This window comes from Aptenodytes forsteri, unplaced genomic scaffold, assembly GCF_000699145.1.
Source record: "Aptenodytes forsteri isolate BGI_AS27 unplaced genomic scaffold, ASM69914v1 Scaffold229, whole genome shotgun sequence".
Classification (NCBI taxonomy): Eukaryota; Metazoa; Chordata; class Aves; order Sphenisciformes; family Spheniscidae; genus Aptenodytes; species Aptenodytes forsteri.
Genome location: NW_008795863.1, coordinates 4558807 through 4583982, shown reverse-complemented (window position 1 = coordinate 4583982; position 25176 = coordinate 4558807). Strand labels below are relative to the sequence as shown.

Below are 25176 nucleotides of genomic sequence, written 5' to 3'. Positions count from 1 at the left end.
TCTTCCATATCCTTGAACTTCAACAACTTTTGATTTCTTCACCACAGGATTCACATAAGCTTACATATTCTCCATATGGAGAACTAAATGTTTTTCGTCTCTTATTTTGTTTTTTATTTGTTTTAATGCAAAACTGGGTAGCTACAGGAAACACTGGAGATGTGCCTGTTCCACAAGAGGGAGATGGCTATAGTAGTTAACAATGAGAGAACAAAGATATAGCTAGCATAGGACAGCCAGCAAAGTATTTATTTGGTTGCTTTGTCACTGGTGGCTCATAGCACTGGCACTCTGTGGTTGTCTGTCAGATCTGTGACTTTTATTTCTATTTCAAAATGAAGAGACAAAGAACATCTCTTCCATATCCTTGAACTTCAACAACTTTTGATTTCTTCACCACAGGATTCACATAAGCTTACATATTCTCCATATGGAGAACTAAATGTTTTTCGTCTCTTATTTTGTTTTTTATTTGTTTTAATGCAAAACTGGGTAGCTACAGGAAACACTGGAGATGTGCCTGTTCCACAAGAGGGAGATGGCTATAGTAGTTAACAATGAGAGAACAAAGATATAGCTAGCATAGGACAGCCAGCAAAGTATTTATTTGGTTGCTTTGTCACTGGTGGCTCATAGCACTGGCACTCTGTGGTTGTCTGTCAGATCTGTGACTTTTATTTCCTTATTTCAAAAAAAAAAAAAATCTGTTCTACCAGAAACAAATTTTAATAGTGAAAAAGAAAGTATCAAATGATACCTGCAAACAGCATTTATGGCTATCTGTGAAATGTATTAAAAAGCCTCTGAAATCCCCTCATCATTTTCGCAACCCCTTCTCATGCTTGAAAGACTGTGTGATCAAAAGGAAAGAAGCATCTTCCTCCTCCTCAGTTGCCACAACTGCAATAGGGAGTGAAAAAAACTCACCCAGCCCATGTGGTTGGTCCCATGACAGCAACAGGAATTCATGTTTTTCTACAGAGACATACTGTGTAGGGGTCCCTTAGGGAGGCTTTTCGACTTCGGGGCAGTACAGCGATAACGGTATCTGCAGTACCCATGAGGAACCCAAAGATTTTCTTAAAGGAGATTTACAGGAGCTGGACTGGACACGAAGAAGCAGGGAATGATGCACATTCTCCCCACACTTTTCTCCTACAAATTCCCAGACTGTGGAAAGGATCTACATGTAAAAGAACTTCTTTATGTGGAAATCATAGGACTGTTGCTAACTGTAGTTACCACAAGCCCTACAGCTGTAACTCTTAAATGTTACTTAGCATTTTCTATTCAGTGCCTTTTCCTCACTTCTTTGCTCAGCACCAAAGTAATTACATTTGAAATCAAGAAATTACTTTTGTCTTTTAGCATTTGAGGAGATACATAACCGGCAGTGGGGAGGTCAGGGTTGTGATTTTCTATTTTTCAGGTGGGAAGTTGATGGTTCTTGCATAATGAAAATTTAAAATCTTGGCTGCATTCCTGAATATTGTTACCAGTTTTGAAAGGTCTTCCTCTTCAGAAAGATCATGATAATACAGCTCAGCTTTCAAGCCAACTCTACTTGCACTCATTTCCTCCACCCTCGTCATCAACTCATCCTGGCCCTTACTGGTGCCGTTTATAAACAATGCATTATTAGTTCCTTTTTGTCCTTCCTTTCTCCTTCTTTTTCATATAAAAATGACTTCCATTTATAGGATTGCCTGCTATTTGCCCTAAATATCTTGACAGCCACTCCTTGCTTCAGTACTCCTTTGCAGCCTGTAGCAAAAGGAACTTTTTCTTGCAGTTGCGCTTAAATACCTACAATGTAGTTGTCCTTAAGTTACGGCATAACATAACATGCTGTAAAGGCAACTGTGTGATTTTGATTCTTACAAGCCAAAACAGGTAAATTAGTGTTGTTGGTATTAGTGAATACATTATTATCAGTGGTTCAATAACTTGGTAACTAAGGAATTCAGATCTGGGGGAGAGTGTTTAACTTTCAGTGTTAACCTTACAAAAAGTAACTAACTTGAAATCCATGCAGTTGACCCTATTCTCCAACAGATAGGGAGAATATCTAACTATCTAACATCTGTCAGCCAGGAGAAAAGACTATGTATACATGAAGCATAATAGTCCTCATGATACCATCTCCATGTTTTCATAAACAAATACGGTTTAACAGTACAGTTGAGATCATGTAGAAGGTTAACAAAAAACTTACCACATACATAATTGACTGTATGATCTTGACTTTAAAGTAGAATAACAAATCCATGTTTCTGAGAAAGCCTGAAAGCATTTGCAGTTTGCTTCACTATTTTGTAAGAGACACTTCATGTAATAGGTTTAAATTGGCCATATTTGGTATTCACTTGGCCCTCATCTATTTTGTTCTGTCTGCATTCTGATAAAATAGCATGCTTGGAATTACGATTAGGGTGTTCATTCTTTCAGGCATTTTCTTAATTGTTGAAATATGTCTGAGCTACTTATATTTAAATTAAAGTATTTACATTTGTAATTTAGTGAAGCAGCCACTACTTCACTGGATATTATTAAGACTGATTTCCATAGAGCGCCCTTTTTACTACCCATTGTTAATTACACATGCAGCTGGAAGGGAGAGTTCTGTACTGTACACTCTTCAGAGATTAAATTCTTGGTACAAATCAGATACAACAAGATATGTCAGAAGTTTTAGAGAACAACATACTTGAGAATTGGGAAGAATTTTTAAAAAAAGATAGTGGCAATCTTAAAGCTTAAATTATTTTTACTCTGCATACCTTAAGGTCTAGATGAGCAGCATATTTTAGAACCATGTTAAAAGCACTCATAAAATAATCCCAATTGGTTTCTTCTCCCTTATGAAGTTAGCAGCATAATAAAATATACATACAATATTTCTTCAGATGCGTATTCAATACATAGAAAGATTTATTGCTATAATCTGGGTCAGATTCTGTTCTCAGCCATTCCACTGTAAAAGTGAAAAAAATCAACTGAAATCATTGATTGATTAAATCACAAACTCATTGAATTTCTTTTATGTCAAGGGATTTACTCCAGATTTATACTGCATTACTGAAAACATAGTTTGTTTATTAACACAAAAACCAACAGCATGAATTTGAGAAGGCATGTTTTCCTATTTATCTAGTTTGTTGTCCTTTACAATGCATGTGAAGTATAGCAACACGGGCTGGACAGACATTCACATTCATTTTTCTCCATCCTGAACCACGTAACATTGATTTAGATGTATGCTGACCTGTTGAAACTTGACGGGCTATTTTGGGTAATGGACAACCCATGATTTCCTAGTTGAGACTATAGTGCTGTCTGTAATAACAAAGCTATGTGCAGATATGTCTGTCTGCAGGTTGAATACACCATTTTAGGAGTTTATTCTTCTCTTGATACTTCTGAACAGCATTTACATCAGGGGGAGTTGTGGACAGTTATCCAGGGGAGAGCGAGCACCTATGTGGCGCAATGTCAAAGCCGTATTACGATGCTGTTGCAAGGCCAAGTGACAAGGAAAGCAGAGTGAGAATGGATCTGACTCTCCAAAGTGAAATTCTAAGCCTGTTTTTACATGATGGCCTCAGCGATTGTTGTACCGATTGTTCAAGGATTCTGGTCCTCTTGCTCAGCTGGGCAGAATGCAAAGCAAGAGGAAATCTTCCTACTTTCTGCAGCACTGGCTGAATGCATTTCAGTGGGCTGGAGTGTCACCTGTGATTTATTGCCCATTTTTGTTCTTTTATGTGTTATATTTGTCATTTTCGCAGTGACAGTTTCATCTATAAAACAGTATAGTTACAAGAAAATGTTAAGAGGATACAGGAGTGCCATGGGAGCTACTGTTTCCTTTTCTCCTTTTTTTTTTCCTAGTACATTACAGAGTCAAATGTCAGGTTTTCTGTTTTTAAGACAGTGCAGCCAAAGCATCTAGGATTTTAAACATAAGTACATTTTCCATAGAGCACCTGAAGATGAGCTGAAGTTAAACAATTAGACAAAGAGGGCCTAAAAATAATGCTGATAACAATTCACAAATGCTGAAATAACCCATAATACAAATACAAGCCCTGTCAAGCTGTAGACAATAACCTGAGCTGATTAGAAGTCAGTTACCAATGTGATTCTATTAGTGATATTAAGTACTCCAGTTCATGTTTTACAGTAATAAGAATTCCTACAACATTTTCTGAAAATGAGTTAGCCTTAGTTTTGAATGTGTTCAAGTCATTACAGGAAAGCCAGAGGCTCTGATCAGGGGTTCAGGACCTCCTCCCGTTCAGCTCCTCTTACTCTGAACAGGTTGGGCTGGGGACAGTGGGACCTTTGCAACTCTCCTGCGTAAACAGGAGAGTAGGGAGGATGAAGTGCAGAGGGTCATACCAGCAGTTCTGCTCTGGCCATTCATGCTTGTGGTTGGCCAAGGAGGTATGGGTTCATCAGCTACCCTGGCACTGCCTCACTAGAGCCAGTCGTGTTACAGACCTGGGACAGGAACAGCTGGAGAAGATCCCATGACCTCGGAGAAAGTATCAATCTTTCCCCACCCGTTAGGAAGGACAAGTAGCCTAATTAGGTATGTTTTGCACTGTAGAAACTGTTTGTCTTTTATTCAGAGGAGTTAAAAAGTTGGTTGCCACAGAGTTAATAGTCAGTTGTTGCAGGAGCTGTGTTACATCCCGCAAGTACACAACTGATTTGGAAATTTGAATGTTCCAGTCCATAGCTGAGAGAAGAGTATGATTCCAAGTGTCAGTGTCAAATATCTCCTTCATGAAGAGCGTGAGACAAAATTTAACTTAAGCCACTAAAGATGAATCTGTTCAGTTCATCCCGGCTTGAAAAATAATCTATTTGCTCAGTAACATGTAATCTTAATATGAGGATATCTGTGAGGCTGTCTGAGGTTGGACTGGGGGGGAGGGCACTTTCCTTAATCTCATTACAAAGAATGGAAACATAAAACCCGGTCATGAAAATAACAATATGAATGAACTGACCAGGATAAATTCTTTACAAACTGAAGGAATCTCTGCCATCTGTGTAGTACCGGTCAGTATCACATCTAATCCAAAATATTTCAACATCAGCAATCTACAGAGAAGCAGAAAATATAAAACAAAGCAAAAATACCAGTAGGTAATTTTTAGAGCATGGCTGTATGTCATATTCTGTGTTATTTCATTTCTGTATAAAAAAAAAATGCCTCTGATTTTTACATTCAAAGCAGAACATTTTGCATGTACCGCAATGAAAAATTAAGGAGAGACAAGGGAAGAGAGAGAAACTCAGAGATATAATTAGTAACTACTAAAAAAACCTGTGAATTTGTATGTTTCCCATCTGTAGTTATTGACTGTATTCATAAAACGCTAAGCAATTAGAATTTTAATTTGAAAGAAAATGTGGAACCAGTTGTGGGTAAAATAACCTGGAGTTCTTAGGAACTGCAAATCTGGTGTTTGTATCACTGGAGAGTTTAACAAAAGTGTAATGCAATATTACATGGATTACCTCTGTGTTAATGTATAGGTGAACGTTGAAATGTGTTACGGCTAAACAGAGTAGTACAGCAAAGAGGAGAGTAACACTGTCAACTTTAATCCAAAGACACAGAACATACTACCTTGGGCAAAATAATGTTTCAGCAATTCACTCAGTTTAGATTCCGTGAAATAACTGAAATCTTAATAAATATCTAAGCTGCATTTGTCTGCTTGGAGTAATAACTCAACACTATGCAAGCCATGACTGTAGTTATTGACGGGTTTTTAACACCTGCTTCTCTAGACATTATATTGAAAATGTCCTTTTCTGCAGTAATGGGAGTTTGACTGCAAGAGCACATGAATTTAGAGCTCTGGGAAAGGCATTCAAGTATATGTGTGCATTTTCAAGTCTTTATTTTTCCAAAACTTTGAACTTTGATTTTATAGAATCATAGAATCATTGAGGTTGGAAAAGACCTCTAAGATCATCGAGTCCAACCGTCGACTCAACACCACCATGCCCACTAAACCATGTCCCTAAGCACTGCATCTACACGTCTTTTAAACACCTCCAGATTTCCTTCTCTTCATCTGATTTTCTGTTACTGCTGACCACCAAGAAGTTTTTGTGTAAACAGAAAACTCCCATGCAAATTAAAGTTGAGTCACTGTTTTGCATAAAAGTGAGTGGAAGTTGCTGTCTCACACAGTTTCAAGCTGACAAGAGGGGAAATACAGTAGTTTCAGGTTCTGTTTCATCTTTTGAGTTCATATTGGAAACACAAAGGGAAACAGAGGAACAATGGTAAATTGTCATTGGTCAGAAGCAAACAAAGTATTCATGAAACCTTTCTGAAGCAAAATGGTTGTATTTTGCACTTCTCAGTATGCTGTCATTGAATTAGACAGCTTCTGGTTATGAGTAAATGTGTCGATAATTAAAAGTGATATGAAAAGAACTGACGAGAAAAATGGCTATTTAAGGCATTCTTAATCAAATAGGACAGATGGAGATTTTTCTGTAACCCCTAAAAACTACAGGAAATATATGAAAAATGAAATGTAAACCAGTGATAACCATTCAGAGGAGGCCTAGTCTATTCTTGTCCCTGTACTAGAATCTTGGTTCATCTAACATTGCTTCAGTTTGGACAGGTTTTTTATTGGCAATACTGTAAACGCTTCTGAAATGTGAACAAAAGAATTGCTACACTGTATTGGCACAAAGACAGATTTAGAATTCTGTGGAATTATTTTTCCTTTCTTGTGCTGATTCTCCTTTCCAGTTCCTCTAGCCAACCTTCCTGCCCCAAAACAGTGTTGACTCTGGAAATGCTTTTAAAAAAAGGTTTTATGTCTTTTTTCCTGCTTTTTATAATTTTATCACAAATATAGTTTTACCTTTCTGCGTGCATCATTGCATGTATAATTCCATTTATCTTGGAGTAGAATGAGCTATGTTATGCTTTCCTCTAAGAAAATAGGTAGGTAGTGAATAATGGTAAGTAAATTCTGAGAGTGTGATTGTTTTTGAAGGATTTCTGAAGAACCCTTCATAAGGGATACAATGTGGAGGGAGGCTGGTAGCAGAAATCACCAGGAATGTCAGCCTCATCTGTGAGCCAGTGGCAGCATAGGCCAAAACATGCATGGATGTGCAGACCTACCGCTGGGATTCCTATACTACATTGTCCTTCTGCCCCTACCCCGCCCCCTTCCTCCTAATGGCAAAGTAACCAGGTCTTCACTGACTTTCCATTTGGAACTGTTCTTTAGTGTTCCTGTAGTTAAGTCCTCAGTGGCAGCAAGATCAGAAGACAGTACCTCACTCTACTACTTCCTACCCATAACTTCAGGTTACTCAGTTCCCATGCTGGATGTGATCCCTTGCATTCATGGATGGAAAATAAAACAGTTGTGTTTGTCCATGCCAAGAACATCTAGTTCTGTAGCTGAGTTTCACCCTGAGTAGGTCAGCTCCAGAAACATTGCTCTGATCCGACTTTACATCTTCCCTGCCTGGTGGAGGTGAAATGAGTACTAGCAAAACCACATTTTACCTCCCCTAGAGGGGCCAGAGTCCTCTTCAGGCTTCAAATCCACACCTTCTCTGTTTGTGTAAGATAGTTGAAATAAACTTTCAGGGATGTCTGATATTTCTTGACACTTTTCAGTATAGTTCCAGGAGTAGATCTGGTGTTGAAGGCGTGAGAGTCAACCTGAGGTCTCCTTCAGCAATAGGTAAAATTCAAATGCCCTTGGTGAGGGTGATGATAAATTATCGGCTACTTCTATAGGAGTGACTAGAAAGTGGTGCTGACTTGCTTAGAAAAAGCATTACATATGGACAGGATCAGTCTGGACTGACTGCTTTCATTTCCTTAGAGCTAATTTGAGAGAGTCACTCTTCTACCCTGAGTACTGTTGGCTTGAGGTTATGTAGAGAACCATAAAATCAAATGTTTTAGGGCTAAAAGCTCCCGTTGTTGTACATTATACCTCTAGGACTTCTTGTTCACAGAAGTCAGATTTATAAGATGCTGTTGCACTTCCAGTGGCTGCAAGTGGGACCTCTTTCACACAGCATCAGCTGGTAACCAGCCCTACATTTCAAAGAACTGAGACACCTGCAGTTCCAGCCCTTGTTGGTGCCTCTTTCTCAGACCTCCTCATCCCTGTTCAGTATGAGACCTACATGTATACAGATAATTTGATGCAAGTATGTTCTCATTGCTCCTCAGTCAACCTTCTTGATCAGAAATTTGCATCTCATTAAGTCATATTGACCTTTGTTGTGTTTGGGTAGTCAGAGAGCAGTTTGGTAAAGAAGCCCAGTTTCTTCTTTCCGTAGTAGTCAGGAGGATTTTATCTTTTATTTCACTGGCGGGGTCTGTCTTTCAAATATGCTGCCATGACCTTTCCCTTTGTTGACATAGAGGTCCGTGATATGCACCATTGTGGCTGCTTCTTTGGCCACATAGAGTAGGTGGCCAAAGAGAGTACTTATAAATATGTAACCAGACTTTTGTCTTCATAAAATAGGCTAAAGTGTGGGGGGGTACCCTTTAGAGCCATTTGAAAGCTTAAGGTTCCAAAGGCTTTATATTTTTTCCTTAGGAAATTATTTATTTCCGAGAAGGAGATACACTGTGTCTATATATTCTAGACTTGTTATTAATTTCTGGTTGTGGTGTAGCTGTTGAGTATGCTTTAAACATACCTTAACGATCTCAGTGCTATTAAAGTGTGAGGACTTACAATTTCTTCCACTATGAGTGAGGGCTTCCAATTGCTTGGGTGCCCACTGGAGAGGAAAATTTTTATGAATTTTAATTATTTAAATTTCCTCGATTAAGAGAAAAGGGAAAAAAAGAGCAAGCAGAAAGGTTGGTGGCTGTGTTGCAAAGGAGCAAATGAGCTGTTTATCACGGCTTGCTTGCTTGTTTTCTTGTAAGTCCTTTTTTTAAAAACACAGGCTCCAGAAAAATCCAGTCTAAGGAGCCTGGATTAAAATCCCATTAAAAAATGGATTGTGCTGAGACCAAAAGATACGTGTCAAACTGGGAACTTTATTTGTTTTAGGCATGTTTTGTAAAGAATGTTATTATTCCTGACAACCAGAAACACAGATGTTTAACAAAAAAAGTCTTTTTGCTCACATGCACCAACATGAATCATCCACCAGTGAGCGATACAGTTCATTTGATAGTCAGTTAAATGAGTCATATTCATCAGTGAAGTAGTTCTTTGCATTTCTTTTCTTACAGTTTTGTCACTTATATTTACATTTTCGTAAAGAATATCACAAACAAAATTAATAATGCATAATTATTGTTACACAGTGGAGCCTTATTTTGATAGTCCCTTCTTAGCATAGATCTTTTTAACAAGGCTGTTTTTTCCTGCATTTAAAAAACACCAAATAAACAATGTACCAAATCAGCATGTGGAAGTGCAGAAATCTTTTTTAGGAAAGGAAGAGCTGTACACAGCAATATGTATGGTACCAATGATCACAAATTACAGAGAAGATACTCTCCTGCTAAAATGTAAGTGCTGTTTGCCTTCTTTCCTAGACATTCAAAAAATAGATTTAGTGAGCGCTAACACGTCATGGGAGAGATACATCGATTTCAACACTTAAATGGCTCCTGTGCTCAGCAAAACAGAAAGAAAACATAATCCCTGCCCCGTGGAAAAAGCAGTTTGTACAGGAGCATTTCCAAAAGAAGCCAGGAACAGAAAGGGAAAAATACTGTAAAAAGAGAAGTAAAGCAGACCTTACTCTGAGGCATTTACAAAACTAATATATTCAAGTCATGGAGTAGAGAGAGAAAACTGAAAAAAATACTGATCAAAACCACCTTCTGTCACAAATTATACCCTGCCCAACAACCCCTCGTAACATCTACCATATGGACAAAAAAGCAGTGCAGTTTTGAAGGAGAACTAGGACCACTGATTTGAAAGCTAACAATGAGGAAGGGGAGGGAGAACTTTCTCTTAGCTGGAGTTCTACCAGGAGTAATAAAACAAAGACTTTGTTAGCAGAATACATGCTGGCTAGCAGATGAGGACTGAATGCCAGTCACTTACAGTATAAACAGACTAGCCAGGGTGGTAATTCATTTCAACTACAAATCTGTATGTGTTTTGGGTCTTCTCCAAGACAGTCACAAATCCTGGCATCTGGAATGAACTTGAAACTCAAATAAAAAGCATGTTGGACTGGCTTGTCTTTTCTTAACACCAGTAATGCTGCTACAGACTTAAAAATGAGGGTACAGTTTTCTGCAGTCATGGGGGTCAAAATGCTGGTTTTTGACAGTTTTCTGCAGTCATGGGGGTCGAAATGCTGAGGAACTTCTGGAGGAAACTGGACATTTTGCACTACTGCCCCATTCAGGTGTATTTTGCAGTCTGTAGTATAGGATTGAAATTCCTGTTTATCATTTAACATTTATAGAAGGACCTACCTCTGTGGAGCACCTCTTTTCATACCAGTAGCACAGGCGTATTTGTGTACTTTCTTATTTTGTCATACTGCATTTTATCCCAGCCCTTTACTTTTGGCACCTCTGCTTTTCCTACCTTTATGTTACTTCCTTCCTTGGAACACCCTAACCAACGTCATCCATAAAAACGTTACTCTGTTCCTCAAATCACTCTTGAAGATCTTTTTCTACTGTGTTACTAACTGGAAATGCTGAGTGATACCAGCTAGCTAAAAGAGCAGGAAGAACAGAAGTGTTCATTTATTTGGGCAATGTAAATGCATTTTCTTAGGCGTATTTGCCTCCTCCTCCCACCGGCGATTGCTACACCTGCCTATTACAGCCTAGCTCAGCTAGATAGCATGCTTGTAGTGGCAAAGATTGCTTAGCTGTGTGCTTGCACTGTTCTTAGCACAGTGGGGCTCCCAATCTGATTTAGAGCTTCTAGATCCTACTATCATACAAATAATAGAGAGTAATAATGATAGTAGCCTTTGTAATTTGTGTTGTCCTTGGGGAGCATGGGCAGAGTCTTTAAAGCCAAATTCTCTGATCTTTTCAGTCGTCTTTGTGGCAGGGACAATAGGATCCTAGTGATAGGTGTTCCAAGGAAGCATCACACCTCTCTGCCTCCCTTCTGCCTTGTACCATTTTGCGTGATTTCTGCCACCTAATCACAGTGCAACTGTCACACAGGGGTATAACGTTTCATTTTCCTGACTCACTCTGTGAAAGAAGTTAAAAGTAGGTGCTGAGATGTGGTAGTTGAATCGCACTGCCTGCATAAAAAAATCATGGGCTAGTTACTAACACAACAAGTTAGTCTCAAGTTTGACTGGAAACTAAGACGATCTGGACTAACTGTATTATTACTTTAAAGCCTTGTAAAGTTAGCCATTACATCAGTCACTGGAACACCTGTGAATGAAATACAGTTGGAAAGGCTTGCAAGTGACTTATCAAGCAAGTACCTTTTGAGAGCTTAAAACTGCAGAAAGGAAGTAAAAAAGGCAGCAACTATCGTCAGCCTTGAGTGGGAGAAATAAAATGAGACCAGTCTAGTTAATTAACTCAAAATAGGAGAAGAAATGTCTGGATTTTTTAAAATAGCTTTAGACAAAACAACCTATAGCTAGTTTTTAGTATCAACAGCTTTAATCTTACTCCTTTCTTTGAAAGTGTAACTAGCAGCTCCTAGACTATTGAGCCAGGGTTATTTTATTGGTCATTCTTTTCTATACAATGGTCAGTCATTTCTAACTACATTTTTTTGGAAGGGACTAATAAGCATTGAAAAGCAAGTCCAAACTTTGTTCATTTACAAAGAGAGAAGGAGAGAGAGTTTTTGTTCAGTTTGGTAGAGGTCCATTTCTTTTACTGACGAACACTTTCATTGGTTTTGAAAAACAAGGTAACGCTTGCATGTAAGTTAAAAGAATGATATTTTGCTTGGCTAGTTCATTCAGTGAATAGTCTTAGCTTCCATTTTAATGAGGAATAGTTCTGCTCAAACTTTTCTATCCATAAACCACCTAAAGGAGATTATTGTTTATGAAGTTTTGGGGTTGATCAATAACACGGCACTTGTGCTTTCTGAGTGAGAAAGGAAAGGGAAATTTTCCACCCAAGGAAGTGGCAGAACCGTTCTCCAAAAAGCACAAATTATTCCTATAATACTAATACCAGACCTGTATATCTCTGATGAGAACTAGAAATTCTTCAGAGAGAGAGGAATTTTTTTACGCAGTCTTCTAACCCATGGTACGGAAATAGAAATTTCACTGCATGAAGTAATTTAAGAATTCACAGTATGGCAGACACTAAATACTGGTGACTAGAGTGACTAGAATATAATTCAGTTCGCAATCTGAAGAGGAGTTAAGATGCCAAGAAGTGGCTGAGTAATCACTAAACTTCAGAAAAGGAGATTCCAGTATTAAGAAAAAGTTAACGGAATAGGTCTGAGTGAAAATAAGTGAAATAAAATTCACTGAAAATAAGTGAAATAAAATCTACAGGTGTTTCATGGATACTACTTAAAAATATTATCACTGGGTATTGCAAAGTACTGAACAAAAAGGGGCCCATGAGAGAAAGTCATAAAAATCAGGCCAGCTGAATGCCATTTTTTCTAAGTGAAATAAAAAAAGATATTTCACATTTTAAATGCTGCTGTAGGGAAAGCCACAAAGAATGGGCAGTAAGTAAGTAAAGGGGAAATGGGAATCTCTGAAATTAATTAGAAAAGCAAATAACTAAGGGTATGGAACCAAACGATGTTACTGTCTTCCACTTTATTCAATGCAGGAAGCCTGTGGAAATACTTTGCTGGGTTTTGTGGCACCTTGGGGTTTATCTCTAAGTGTATCTCTGTTTTTCACTTCTGACAGGAAGCACTCTAGTTTATTCTCATCAAGTAAGGACTTGCCAAAGTCAGCACCTTAATCCTTTTTAAACTGGCAGGAAACATTTCCTTGTCCTTTCATTTTCTAAGCAACTCCCTTGAGCTGTCCTGCACTCACTGGTCTTTACTGACCTATTGCCTTTCTAGAGGTGGACCATAGTATATGTGTTGGTTTGACCTTGATTCTTCTAACTCCACTAGCCCAGACAGTCTCAGTAAGAAAACAGAATTGAGGTTATTGTGCAAGTTTTAAAGTCAGGCTTCTGTGTGCAAGGGTAGAACCAAAAGCTTAAAAGTAAAATGAACAAAAAAACCCCAAATAAGTCATTAGGTCCAGTCTTGTGAGGAAAATGCGGTGGGCTTAGCTCAGCTGTTGGCACCAATATGCAGTCTGTCATTAAAAGCAGATATTTTACTGGAGATATAGAATTCCACTAGTCTTGTAGCTATATATTTTTAAAGTCTCTAGGGTGATCAAGAAAATTAAAAATTACTATGTCAGACAAACTGCTTGAAACAACAATAATAAATAAAATAAAATGCCAGGACTATAATATCATGCTACAATAGTGTATAGTTAACACTACTTCTGTAAAGAAAGATTACATTTCATTCAACTTTTTTAGTATGTGTCAGTACAGCAGAGTGAAAGAGAAACCAGAGCATCATTTTTTTAGACTTGCAATAGTAATTTTCCAAATCTCGCTTGAAAACATACAAAAAAGACTAAAAGCACAAATTGACATTGCAGAATGAATTTCAGAACTACTGCCCCTAGCTGCTTCGATCCCCTTACACACAGTTCACCTTTCTCTCCATGGTACCAGTGCAGTTGCCTGGGTGGCTATAGGTTAAAAGTCAGTTAAGAAGTAATTATGAGGTGAGAGACAAATAATACTCTGGATCAAAATCTACCTGTCAGACAGAAACTAGAGAGAAGTAAACTGCCAGCTTTTATCGTAGCTAATGCACTTAAGGGTTTAATATTATATGCTGTACAGTATGTCTATTAAATACGTGGAAGAGTCAGCACTGAGGCAGCAGCTCTCGAGTATGATGCTAGGTGATGTGGGTTAGCAGAATCCACACAGGACTATGTGAATTTCAGCAGGACAAAAGCAAACTGAATAAAGAGGTAGTACCAACTCAAATTTCAGTCTTGATAAATGCTATGTAGTGTTCAGCAGAGGTAAATTTGAATGACTTTTAACTCACAAAGGGTTCAAAATTGAACTCTGCACTGAAGAAAGGGATGCAGGTTTCACTGTAAACAATGCACGAGTGACCTGTTCAGTGTCCATCTGATGTTGAAATAAAACCAAACAGAATGCTAAGGGGGATAAAGAATGGAGTAGAACACCCCGTTGTAGAAAAACTGAGGCATGTTAAAGGAATAAACAGTATTAAATAAAATGAAGAAAGTTGATCCAAAATTTCTAATACTAAAAGACTCAAGGGATGCTCAAGAAAGGTTAAAGGCGGCAAATTAGGTTCGTTTACCCAAGTGGGTTTCGGAACCCACTGACACCAAGAAAGGAGGATCATTCTGTCAGGGAATAAATGAGATGCTGAATGGAACTAAAGGAGAATTGAGATAATGCCAATATTTGGTTTTTTATAATAATTAATGATAGGAGTTTTTAAAAGGCATGTCAAACACCATGTTTCTAGTTTAAGACAATCTCTATTATGAGTCAGGCTGAGTCCATCATGGCGAGAAGCTTTATTCTATTTTTAACTCGGGGTGGCATTACACGCACTTTTCTTAGACAATTTGAGATGATCCCTCAATTGGATAATCAATAGATGATGCAATACGGGAGTTTCAGTGTCCTGATGTTAGGCTCTGTATCTCTTCTTGTGTAGGCTTTCTTTGGAGAATTTGCAATAGTGGTGGATTCCCCAGCTTGTCCATGACTCCCAAGAGGGTAATGCTTTGTGTCATTGAAGGCATTTCATGAAAGTTGCGCTCCGTGATATGCAGAATATGTGTGTGCTCTGAATACGATTTTGATATTATCTCCTCTGCATAGTGTAAGTTTTGCTAGTTCCACTGAAGTGAGGACCCTGTGCTGTCAAAGAGAGACGTGACACTGAGATAAAACACATTGGATAGTTGAGAGTTCTACATGAAAATGTAGCAAGACTGCCTTCACTTACTTTTAACGTTTAGCATTCATGATCCCAAAACTAGCACTGGAAGCCTTAATGAAAGGAATGAAGCCATAAGGCAGAATTTGATTTTAAGAAGGTATTACCGATGAGTATTCCAGTAGGTTAGCCTGAGGGAGATAATGAAGAATAGACTTTGGAAGGAACCAGTCTTAGAAATTACATCGAAAAAGATACTGCGTGTTGCTGACTTTGCATTCTTCCTTGCTTGGGTTTTAGATTTAAAAGAGGACTGTAAAGTCCTTATCACGTCTTACCATTTGCGTCATACTTGATTCACTGCTTCCTGTTTGCCAAGTTCAACTCAACATCTACCTTTTGCACAAAGATACTCTAGATGTCTTCTAAATATCTGCTACGCTTTTGAGTGCCGTGCAGATTACAGCAATATAGAGTTTAACAAAATGATTTCTATATGACACAAGGAAAATAAAAATAGAACTGTTTATAACAGAATTTTATGCATCTGCATTGAAGAAAATACAGAGCCAGATTCTGTTACCTTTACTCATACGAAGTAAGGATTTTTCTAATTCGGAATTTTATTGTGTATTAGCAATACAGCGTATTGCTATCAAACTAATATTCTGGTGGGACTGGGCACCAGATCATCTTCTCTGACTTAGCACTCACAGAAAGTACTATGGCCAGAATTTTCCAAAGAACCTGGTTCCTGCAGTTAGCTCTAGATATATTTTGATTAAAGGTTATCACCTTTTCTGGCAGCAATACGAATTGCCACATTTTCCTGGCATTCTTCCTGGTAAGGAGTTTTGAAGATGTAGGCCAAAAGTGTAACTGTGGGCACTCAAATACTCACCATCTTAGAACATCCTGGTTACAATTGAGAAGACATATTGGAAATGTTTTCATTGTACTTTTCAGAAAAAATCTCTGCGTGTAAATTTATCGCTAATTTGCTTTCTTTCCAAAAAAAGGAAGTGAAGAAACAAGTAAAATATAATTGGTGCTTTCAAAATCCTCTGTGAAACCCAGACAGTGAGATAAGAATGTGGTCTTAAAATACTACGCTTCATTTAGCTTTTACTCTTCCTTCTTCCTTCCAAAAAAAGCTATAGCAGGAAAGTGATCCATAAATCCCTGTGTCCACTTTATGGCATGGTGCCTCAAATGATGAATGCTGTCACGTTTTGATTAAAAAAAAATGGAAGTCCATAAAAAAAATAAAATCAGTTTAGTGAATTGAATGTTGCTTCCTTAACATTTTTCATCCTGAACTCATTTAGTAGAGGAAATGGATATTTCATCAGACAGGGATTTGACGTTCCATCTCATTATACAGTAAACAGTACAAACGATGTTATTTTTTTTAAATGGAGAAGCTGGAGGAGCTAAGACAGTAGCTGCTGTAAGGCACTGGTTATCTCATTTAAACAGATATTAAATGTGGGTGCCAGTGGTGTGATCATCAGCTGCTTCCCACTTTGTGAATAAATTGCTTAGAAGGAGTCTTTTTGCCTACCAGATGTGACCTAGATTTAGATTTCCAAAGGCAAAAAAAAAAAAAAAGTCTATTGTGTAAAAAACAATTGCGGGTAAAATGCATGGTAAATGAGCTTATCTCACTTTTCCAGGTGTTTAAGCTAATATGTTGTGGAATTACAGCTTCATTTATGAAAAATAATTGAGGAATGTTCCAGCAAATCAAATTTGGATAAAGGCTTAGGATAGTTATTGTGTTGTTAGCAAGTTTCTAAATGGCAGAAAGAAAAGGGAGCCAGCACAGATAATAAAAATACAGAAATTTGTGAATCTGTGAAGAGGCTTTTATAAAAGGGTCAGGGCTGGCAGTGATATCCCACCTGTGTTGTGGTCTTGCAAAATGTCATGGAACAATGTGAAGAATTATATTCCTGTCAATGCATATGAAAGCAGGATTTTTTCTCAAAAGATCAAGCATTGATATCTGTTGGCCCTGGATAAGACTAATGACATTGGTAGGTTAAATGTGTAAACATCGAACGAATAACATCCTTATTCTTTTTCTCTCTCCTCTTTTCTTTTTACTGATTCCATAGGGGCTGCCACTAGAAAACCGGACCCAGAGCCTGAGAAGCAGACTGACCATACTGTTAAAATTGCTGGAGTCATTGCAGGCATCTTGCTGTTCGTCATTATATTTCTGGGGGTCGTACTGGTAATGAAGAAAAGGTGAGCAATTAGTAGATGTTTTCTATGTACATATTCATGTCACAGCATGAACATCTCCTACAGCAGTTCTCAGTTTGATACTGGCAAAAGTATCCAGCCACCTTCATGGCCTTTGCCACAGAGTTTAGGAAGTACTGCTCCCTCCCACCCCCAAAGCTTTGTTGGGTTTTTATAAAACCACAGTATCTGTTACATCCCACAGCATTTTCTATGAATTAATGTTTGTAGCTTTGTTATAGAAGAAAAACAACTCAAGGTTAATGATTCTAGCACTTTATGCATTAGTACTGCATGATGGACTCTAATAATAGAACAGTATCTCTACCCTGAAAGTGTGAGTCTCCACTCTGTTCAACAGATCAGCTGAAAGTTACATGTAGTTTCATTCTTGAACGTAAAAGAAATCCTCAGTGAAACAGGAACTACAGCTAAGGTAATTTGTGCTAAGAATGGGGTCTATATTGTTCTGCATAAACTCCATTCCCTGAAAACAAATGAAAATGTTACAATGGTGCTGAATGTTTCCAAATGCTGGTTCAACACACACACGCATTGAGATTGCTTTGCTTTGAATATCATTTGAAAACTGCTACAACATTAGAAGTGTAAGGCTTTTAAACCTGGTTGCCTTTCTCAACACTGTAGAAGGAAAAATAATAAAGGGAAAAATATCTCGTAGCTAGGGAGGTGGTATGGGTAAGAAAAAAATCTCTGTGATGATAGAAGCTAAGTCTAGATTGGGAGAAATTCATTAGCAAATAGAATTAAGGTTTTAGGTTGTATCCTGAGCGATGTGAGATTTGCAGCTGTAAAGGTGGTGTTGGGAATGTGTGAGAGCTGTGTAAAGGGGCTGAGTCATGAATGTCCTTCCATGTCTGCCATAGTCTTCTTACTGTCTCATAACCCCTCACCTCCATGCCATTCACCCTGTATCTTCCTTCGAGAGCAATCTTGGCCTGATTTTGCTCATCCCAACACTATGTGATTTAATTGTATGTTAACTAGTTTGGCAGGTCTGAGATAGACAAAACCCCTGAGCTGCCTGAAATTCTTCCAGAATTTGAACAGTGGCAGTGCACAGCTAAAGAGGCAGCTGCCTGACAGTGCCTCAGGGCAGGCAACAGAAGTAGCTGCTTTTCACTCTCCTTGAAGACGGAAGGAGGGCCATGAGTTAGAAGGGCTCTGTGCAGAGAAAGGTGAGTTGTGGCCAGGGCTGAGGGCTAGGCCACAACAAGAGGTAGGTAAAGCAGTCAAAAGCTGCTGTACAGAAGAGATTGAGACTTAAGCCCCAGGGTAGGTCTGGCTGGGGCAATGAAATTGACCCAGTGACCAAATCTTCTCAATAAAGTACAGTGTAGCAGAGTTAAAATCTGTTCTGACTTTGCAGTACTTTTTTCTTCCCACTTCTGATTTCTTGCATCATTCATACCTTCAATTTTAACAGTTGAACTCCCAAACTCCTCCCTAGGAGGACACAGCACTTGGCATGCAGGGAGGAAAGCTTCTCGCATTGTCTGGCCAATCCTTCTTCACACAATTCCTGACCGGCATTCATCGCTCTCTCTCTTCCAATCTGAGCCTCTCCTTAAGCGTTTGTGCCAAAGGTAGAATATATTCATGCAAGGGAGACAAGTTCTTCTTGATCTTGAAGGGAGAGCATTGCAAAATGATCCAATGATTCGAAGTAAATAAGGTGTCAGGGTCTCTGGCTAAATGGATGCTATACCAGCTCTTGCTTCGTTCTCTAGGGAAAAGCTCTTTGATAATCTAATTGTTAGAGGTAGAAAGGCTCGAATCTTAAGTGTTTGCATGTTAATGCAGAAGGATACTTGATTCCTTCTGTCTACCACAGCACAGTAATTATTATTCATAGTAATTCTGTTGTTAGAAGAAAAGTGCATTATGTGAGCTTCTTTGGGGTTTGGAATAAATCTGCTTGTGACAGAGATGAAACTATTGAAAGTACAAGTCCAGGAACTCTGTTACCAAATACATACAATTTCATTGTGTAGTACAGAAAGAATGATACCAATAACTTAAACATATCCCAGAATGATGCTGCAGCCTTGAACAAAACAAACTGTGAAATGAGTTGAAGTGAATATTAAAAAGTAAGAATGGTTCATCTGTGTAACAGGATGTGACTAGGCTTTAATGAGAGTTTCAGGAGCTAGGTATATTGTGTCCCAGACCTCTAAAGCAGATGCTGTAGCATAGAGGGTCTTGAATACAATTACACTCATGACTTAAGCAAAAGATGAACCGATTATTCAATAGATTGTTACTGGTGCATTAATTCACTATGCTGCTGAGAGCCCCTATGGTTTCACCTTGGTTCAGTTACTGTGTATACATTATGCATTTGAAGAAAATGTATAAATCATTCTGCAAGCTTAGTATAACTGTAGTGTTTTTGTAGTTTTATGATGCTTTAGGTGCTACTTTGTGAAACAATCTTATCAAGCTAGCGTGTCGTTTGACTACTGCACTTGATCATTTTATTTCATTTACTTTATCAGGAGTTTTACTGGAGTAAAGATCTGAGTGAAAAATAAAACAGCACCTTATAACTCAGTGACACCTTTCCCCTGAGAACCACTTTCCTCTCTGCACTACTATGTGCAGGCTGTCTGGGCTACCGTGCTAGGTTTCACCATGCTGAGCCTACGTGCTCTGAAACTTGCCTTGCTTGGAATTAGCTACAGCAATATCCCATTCACACTCCACTATCCCAAGGCATATCCCAAGGCATATACTGTCTGTTATTCATTCTTTCACGGAAATGGGTCCTTGTAGACTTGCTCTCCAGATCTCACCAGTAGATTAAATTTACTCTGTCTCTGGGGCTTCACAGTGCTTAATTAACTTAATTGCAAACCATTTCTTTCCATTGTCAAGAGATTTGGAAAGCGGTTTTACTGTACGTGATAACCATGACTTTGTCCAACATATTCCTTTAATAGCCACCTCATTTCATCCAGCAACCATTCTTTGCTTGGTTGGTGCCAGGCACCACAGGCTTTCACAGATCAGCCTCTTTGACTTTTAATTCAGTAGCCAGGTAGGCAAGACCAACATTCAAAGCAGAGTTTTCAGTGCAGTACAGACATGTTTTGGATATGGTCACTATCAAAGCAGTAGGTAGAGAAGTTCTGCAAATATCAATAGTCATTAGGCATCATTATTAATTTCACTGTATCGTGGTCTTCTAAAGTAGTTATGTTATAAACTGGGTCACAGAGAGATTAGGTGGCCTAACTATTCAGTGCATGGTATGGACTCACTAGTGAGGGTAGGAACAGCATGGACACTAAAACATTTTCTGTGTGGACATTCAGTCTTTGACTAAAGTAAACCAGATTTGTATGCTTGTCACCTGGGTCAGGGGAAGACTGTTAGTGCTTTCCTGTTTTTCTCCCCACATGGTTGTTCAGAGTTCTTTATCTGTTCTGTTCTATCTTGTCTTTATCCATTCAACCACATTCCTGCATACAGATGTCATGTAATGTAGACTAGGAACCTGCAAGCTATCCCTAATACCAATATGGTCATATCAATGAGATGATTCTTCTCTGTGAAGTCAGAATAATGCCAGTAGGCTTTCCTCTCCTCAGCTGTGCTCTGAGTCTCTCATGTAAGAGTTAACACAAAGTCAGCGGAAACCAATACATGTGTTTCCACAATATTGCTCCACAATAAAGTGGATTTTGAATCTGATCCTGAATATTAAATCTCAGGCAAGGCCCTTGATCTCTGCCAGTCTTTGTTATACCTGCATAGGACTTCATAAAAAATAAAAAATAAAACATGCAGCAAGTAAGTTCACCTTTTGATGAACTTAAAGTAGAGCAGTGAAAATGAGAGAACTGTTCCCACAACCTTTGGAAAAGCAATAGCAATTAAATCAAGACTTGGAAAAATCAGAACCTTACTGCTTTATTCTTTTCTCTTTTCCTTTTTTTTTGTTTTATATTCTATTTCAGCTAAGTTTAAAAAATCTGCAGAAGTTGAGAAATTAGATTTATTGGTCCAAGGTTTGCTTAAAAGTATTATGTCTTTGGGGCATCTGTTTCTTTCGGGGCTACCATCTCGCTGCTGCAGTGGGAGTGCAGTAAGGAAGCAGTTATTAAAACTTAATTACATTGGCCTCTGCTTCAGGTGTAGAATGGAGATTTTCTGATCATTGCATTTCTCTGCATAAAAAGGTTATTTTCTTTTGCCTATCTTTAGTTTCTTTTTTCAGCTGTCTCTATGCCTGAGCCTTCCAGTAGTTTCTAACATACGTAATTGTGGCATCTGTTTAACTCGGAGACCCTGGTTTTTGGCAGGGGATAAGGAAGGCTTTTGCACTCGGTGGAGCTGAGCTGGGAATGCATTGGTCCCATTCCCTGATAGAAAATCAGGCTGTTCAGTTATACACCTTTGCCAACAATTTCAAGCAGTTAGGATAGAAATTGGAGATAATAGGGCTGAAGGAAAACTCCAGTCTTCTCCCAGTGCTACCGCTGAACCTTGTTTTTCCCTCTAGGCCAGCTACAAAAGAGAGACAATGAAAGAAATCACTGTGATAATTACACAGTTCCAGAAGTTTTCCCTTCTAGTGGGACAATCCTCCTGCAGCCAGCTGCATTGGTTTTGATAAATTTTATAGTGGGGCCTTATTCTACAAGTGGTATTTATGAAATTTATTTATGTCTTCAGTCTTGAAGGATATAAAAGTGCTTTATATTATCACTATACACAGAAACAGTTTATTGACATAAAATAAACTCTCTAGTGGGAAGTGACTGAAGAGCCATGCACAGAAGAAAATTTGGCCAAGGTTGGCCAAAATCTTTGGGTCACTCTCTTTAACAGAAGACAACTTTTCATACATAGAGAGAGAGTAAGTTTGTATACATTATGTAGGAAGTAAAATGGAACTTGTTCATATTTCTTAAAAAAGCTAAATCTTTTCAATTATGAATGGTGCTTTTGCATGTGGCCTGAGGACTTGCAAGTCTAAAACCTTCTGTTTCTGTAGGTTTTTAATTTGTTCTTTTTACCTGGTTTTTTCAGTGTCTGGTATTCTTGTGAGTCAAAACCCACAGTGCTCTTTTTCAAGGACATTCATATGGAAAATCTCACAACTCTTAACGATATAAAAATAACCGGAGCTTGAGACTTCTAATTTTTCTCATCTTATACAAATTTTTAATGGGGAATTTACACAAATGAAAGCTCCTGGATTTTCAGCATTTTTTTCATAAGGAATAATTTATCTCTATAACATATTTGGCAGAATTCTGCATATAAGTACCAGCAGTGCTTCACTGATTAATTGTATTTATTGTTGTTTCTCAAATTATTATACATCTTTTAGAAGTATGAGAACATTTGTACTAATTGCATTAAATCTCTGTCCTGGCAACATATGGCAAGAAACAGGGTTGGCAGTGTCATGAGATTCTAAATGAAAGTGAGAGAACGAGTAATTCTGAAAAGAAGGGCAGGGGGAGATATGATTATGACTGAACCAGAAAACAATCCCTGGCTAATGGAGCAGGTAAGTTGGTCTGCTTTGATAGGACCTAATCCTGTGCTCCTTACTGAAGGCAATGGGCTATGTGCTGGTGGAAGAAGCGTGTAACTGTTTTGCAGCTTTCCCCTTACTCTATTCTTAGATATCTTTTAAAACTCAACTTTAACAGGTGTGCATTTTTGCAGATGTGCCACGTGATTAAATATTCAGTATCTAGCCTCTTGTGTTTGAACAATACTGTGTGCATCAGAAAAATGGGAATAAAAACTGTGAAATATTTCTAACGGCATCTTCACACAAAGAAGATGAGAGAGAAAATTTGATGAAAGCCTAGTTTTCAAAGGGGTGCCTGAAGCATGTAGCTAGAGGCAAGTTAACGTTAGTTATAGTCCTTTGCGAGGCCTGTTTACATGTTTCCTCTGTAGTCGAAGGGCTGTATGCATGCGCTGTAAAAATTACAAGTGCCTACATGGTTCCTTTCAGTCTTTTATCTTACCAACATGTGAATGCTACTTGACATTATGCTCAGAGATGTTTTAAGATCTCCAGCCTCTTTTTAATTGCAGTCAACCTATGGAATTCATTCAGGTTCGAACTTGCCCCTTTTGGAGAGTTGCAGTCCTGCTTATAGTGGGCTCATAACTGAGGGAGGGAGAGATGTAAAGCAGGAGAGCATAGCTGGAGGGCTTCTATACTTCGTGCTCACGCAGAGCATGTCTGGGTGGAGGATCTGGCTGTGCAAGAGGTGACGCAGGAAAGACTGACTGGGTCCATATTTCTCAAGATGGTGGTGCTAGGTCTCCAACTCATTCTTTGTAACATTCATGTGGGCAGAAGTAACAGGGATACAGGATCAGTTCTTATTTTTTCCTCTGCCATATGGGGAAATACCACCAAAATAATTTTAGCCAGCAAGGATAGCCTTTTTATTTGCGTGGCAAGAAGTAATTTTTTTCTTCAGAATTTAAATGGTCATTAAAAAAGCTGAGATATTAAAAAAGCTGTAGCCATTGATTTTTCCCCTCTGGAAACAAGTTCTCGTCCTGTCAATGGCAGAACTGATTTCTTTAAGTAAAGAAAAGGATATCAAAAGATTCTACAGTACTATGACAGGAGGAGAAGCTACTTAATACATGCTCTGAAATTCTGCATTGTTAAACTTCCAACACCATGTTAGAAGTTCCATATCCTTATACCTAATGCAGCTGAGGTGTAATCAGAGGTGTTTTATCACTTTAATTGGGAGTGTTTGTGTGTGTAGTGTATGCAGAGATAAATATACATTAAATATCTAACATTACTTAGATAGTAGGTGTACTTTAAGGTGGTTTGATTTAACAGTTGGAGATGCATTATATATATTGTATTGCTTAAAGTTTTATGGAAATTGGATATGTCATCTGTCTGTTCCAGACACATTGCATGATATGCCCAGATATGCATTCTTGCTACCTTTCATTTTTGTCACCAGTTCTGGTCTCAGTTTCATCTTGATTTTTCATACATTAATATTTGGCTTTTCTTTCCTTCCATTTCATCTTTTCCACCACTGCCTAATCCTTCCACCATCATGGCAGAAGAAGCTATCACTCCTACACTTATTACCTGTAAGTAACTTCTTTGTCATCAGAGACACACTTTCTGCCATGTTGTTCCATGCATAAGTAGTGAATATTAATACTGAAAGTTCCTTTCTAAAAACAAACTTTGTAAAAGTTATACCAAGATAAAAACAGCATGGTCAATAATGTAATGAAATATTTAGCTTTATAGCAGTCTCTTATGCCTCATACTGTGCATCAGAGTCCTTTGAATATCATTATGTAACAAATTTTCTTAATTGAAAAGTAGTGGGTATAAATATCACTACCATGTCTATGAGAAATTTTCATGCCAAAGTAACTATTTTTAGAATTTATTTAGTGGTTTCTTTCTCATTTGTTGTGTTGAAAATATAGCATTGATTAGGCATGTACAAGCATTTCCATTTGTTGCTTTGTACATATTATTACTTTTTCATGAATAATGATCATGCATAAACGTCATGAGTTACCATTACTGGAGTGAATTTCAAAGGAGAGAGCACTAAAAAATGAGAGCGAGATGAAGCATAACTTTGAGTAAGTAATAACTTTTCATTTCGTTCCCTGCTGTCAGCAGGTGATGAATGAGAAGGGTTCTTCTGTGAATTTAGCAAATCCCTTTCTGAGGCTATTCACCTTTTCTCACTTTCCAGGTACAAGGAGCACATGATAGTTTTTGGATTAGCAAAATATTAGGGGTCTTGCTTAGTTGCAAAATGAGACGCATTTAAGCTTGTTTAATCTTGTTGGCCAGCAGCAAAAATCAGCTGTCCAGTAGCTAGCTGTCTTCCTTAAAGCTCATGTTGAAAAGTCATGGGAAACT

General features: G+C 38.2%; 1 protein-coding gene across 5 annotated transcripts in view; it reads left to right on the top strand.

Annotated features, from left to right (window-relative positions):
* PTPRM (protein tyrosine phosphatase, receptor type M) overlaps positions 1-25176 on the top strand; it is a 386144-nt gene that overhangs the window by 202567 nt on the left and 158401 nt on the right. For 3 of the 5 annotated variants that reach the window (XM_019473357.1, XM_019473356.1, XM_019473354.1), the window contains one exon: positions 17117-17249. In XM_019473357.1, coding sequence (XP_019328902.1) covers positions 17117-17249 — 133 coding nt within the window. Of the gene's footprint in view, positions 1-17116; positions 17250-24347; positions 24378-25176 lie in introns of all 5 variants that reach the window. The other 2 variants (XM_019473355.1, XM_009284103.2) reach the window with 1 other exon arrangement.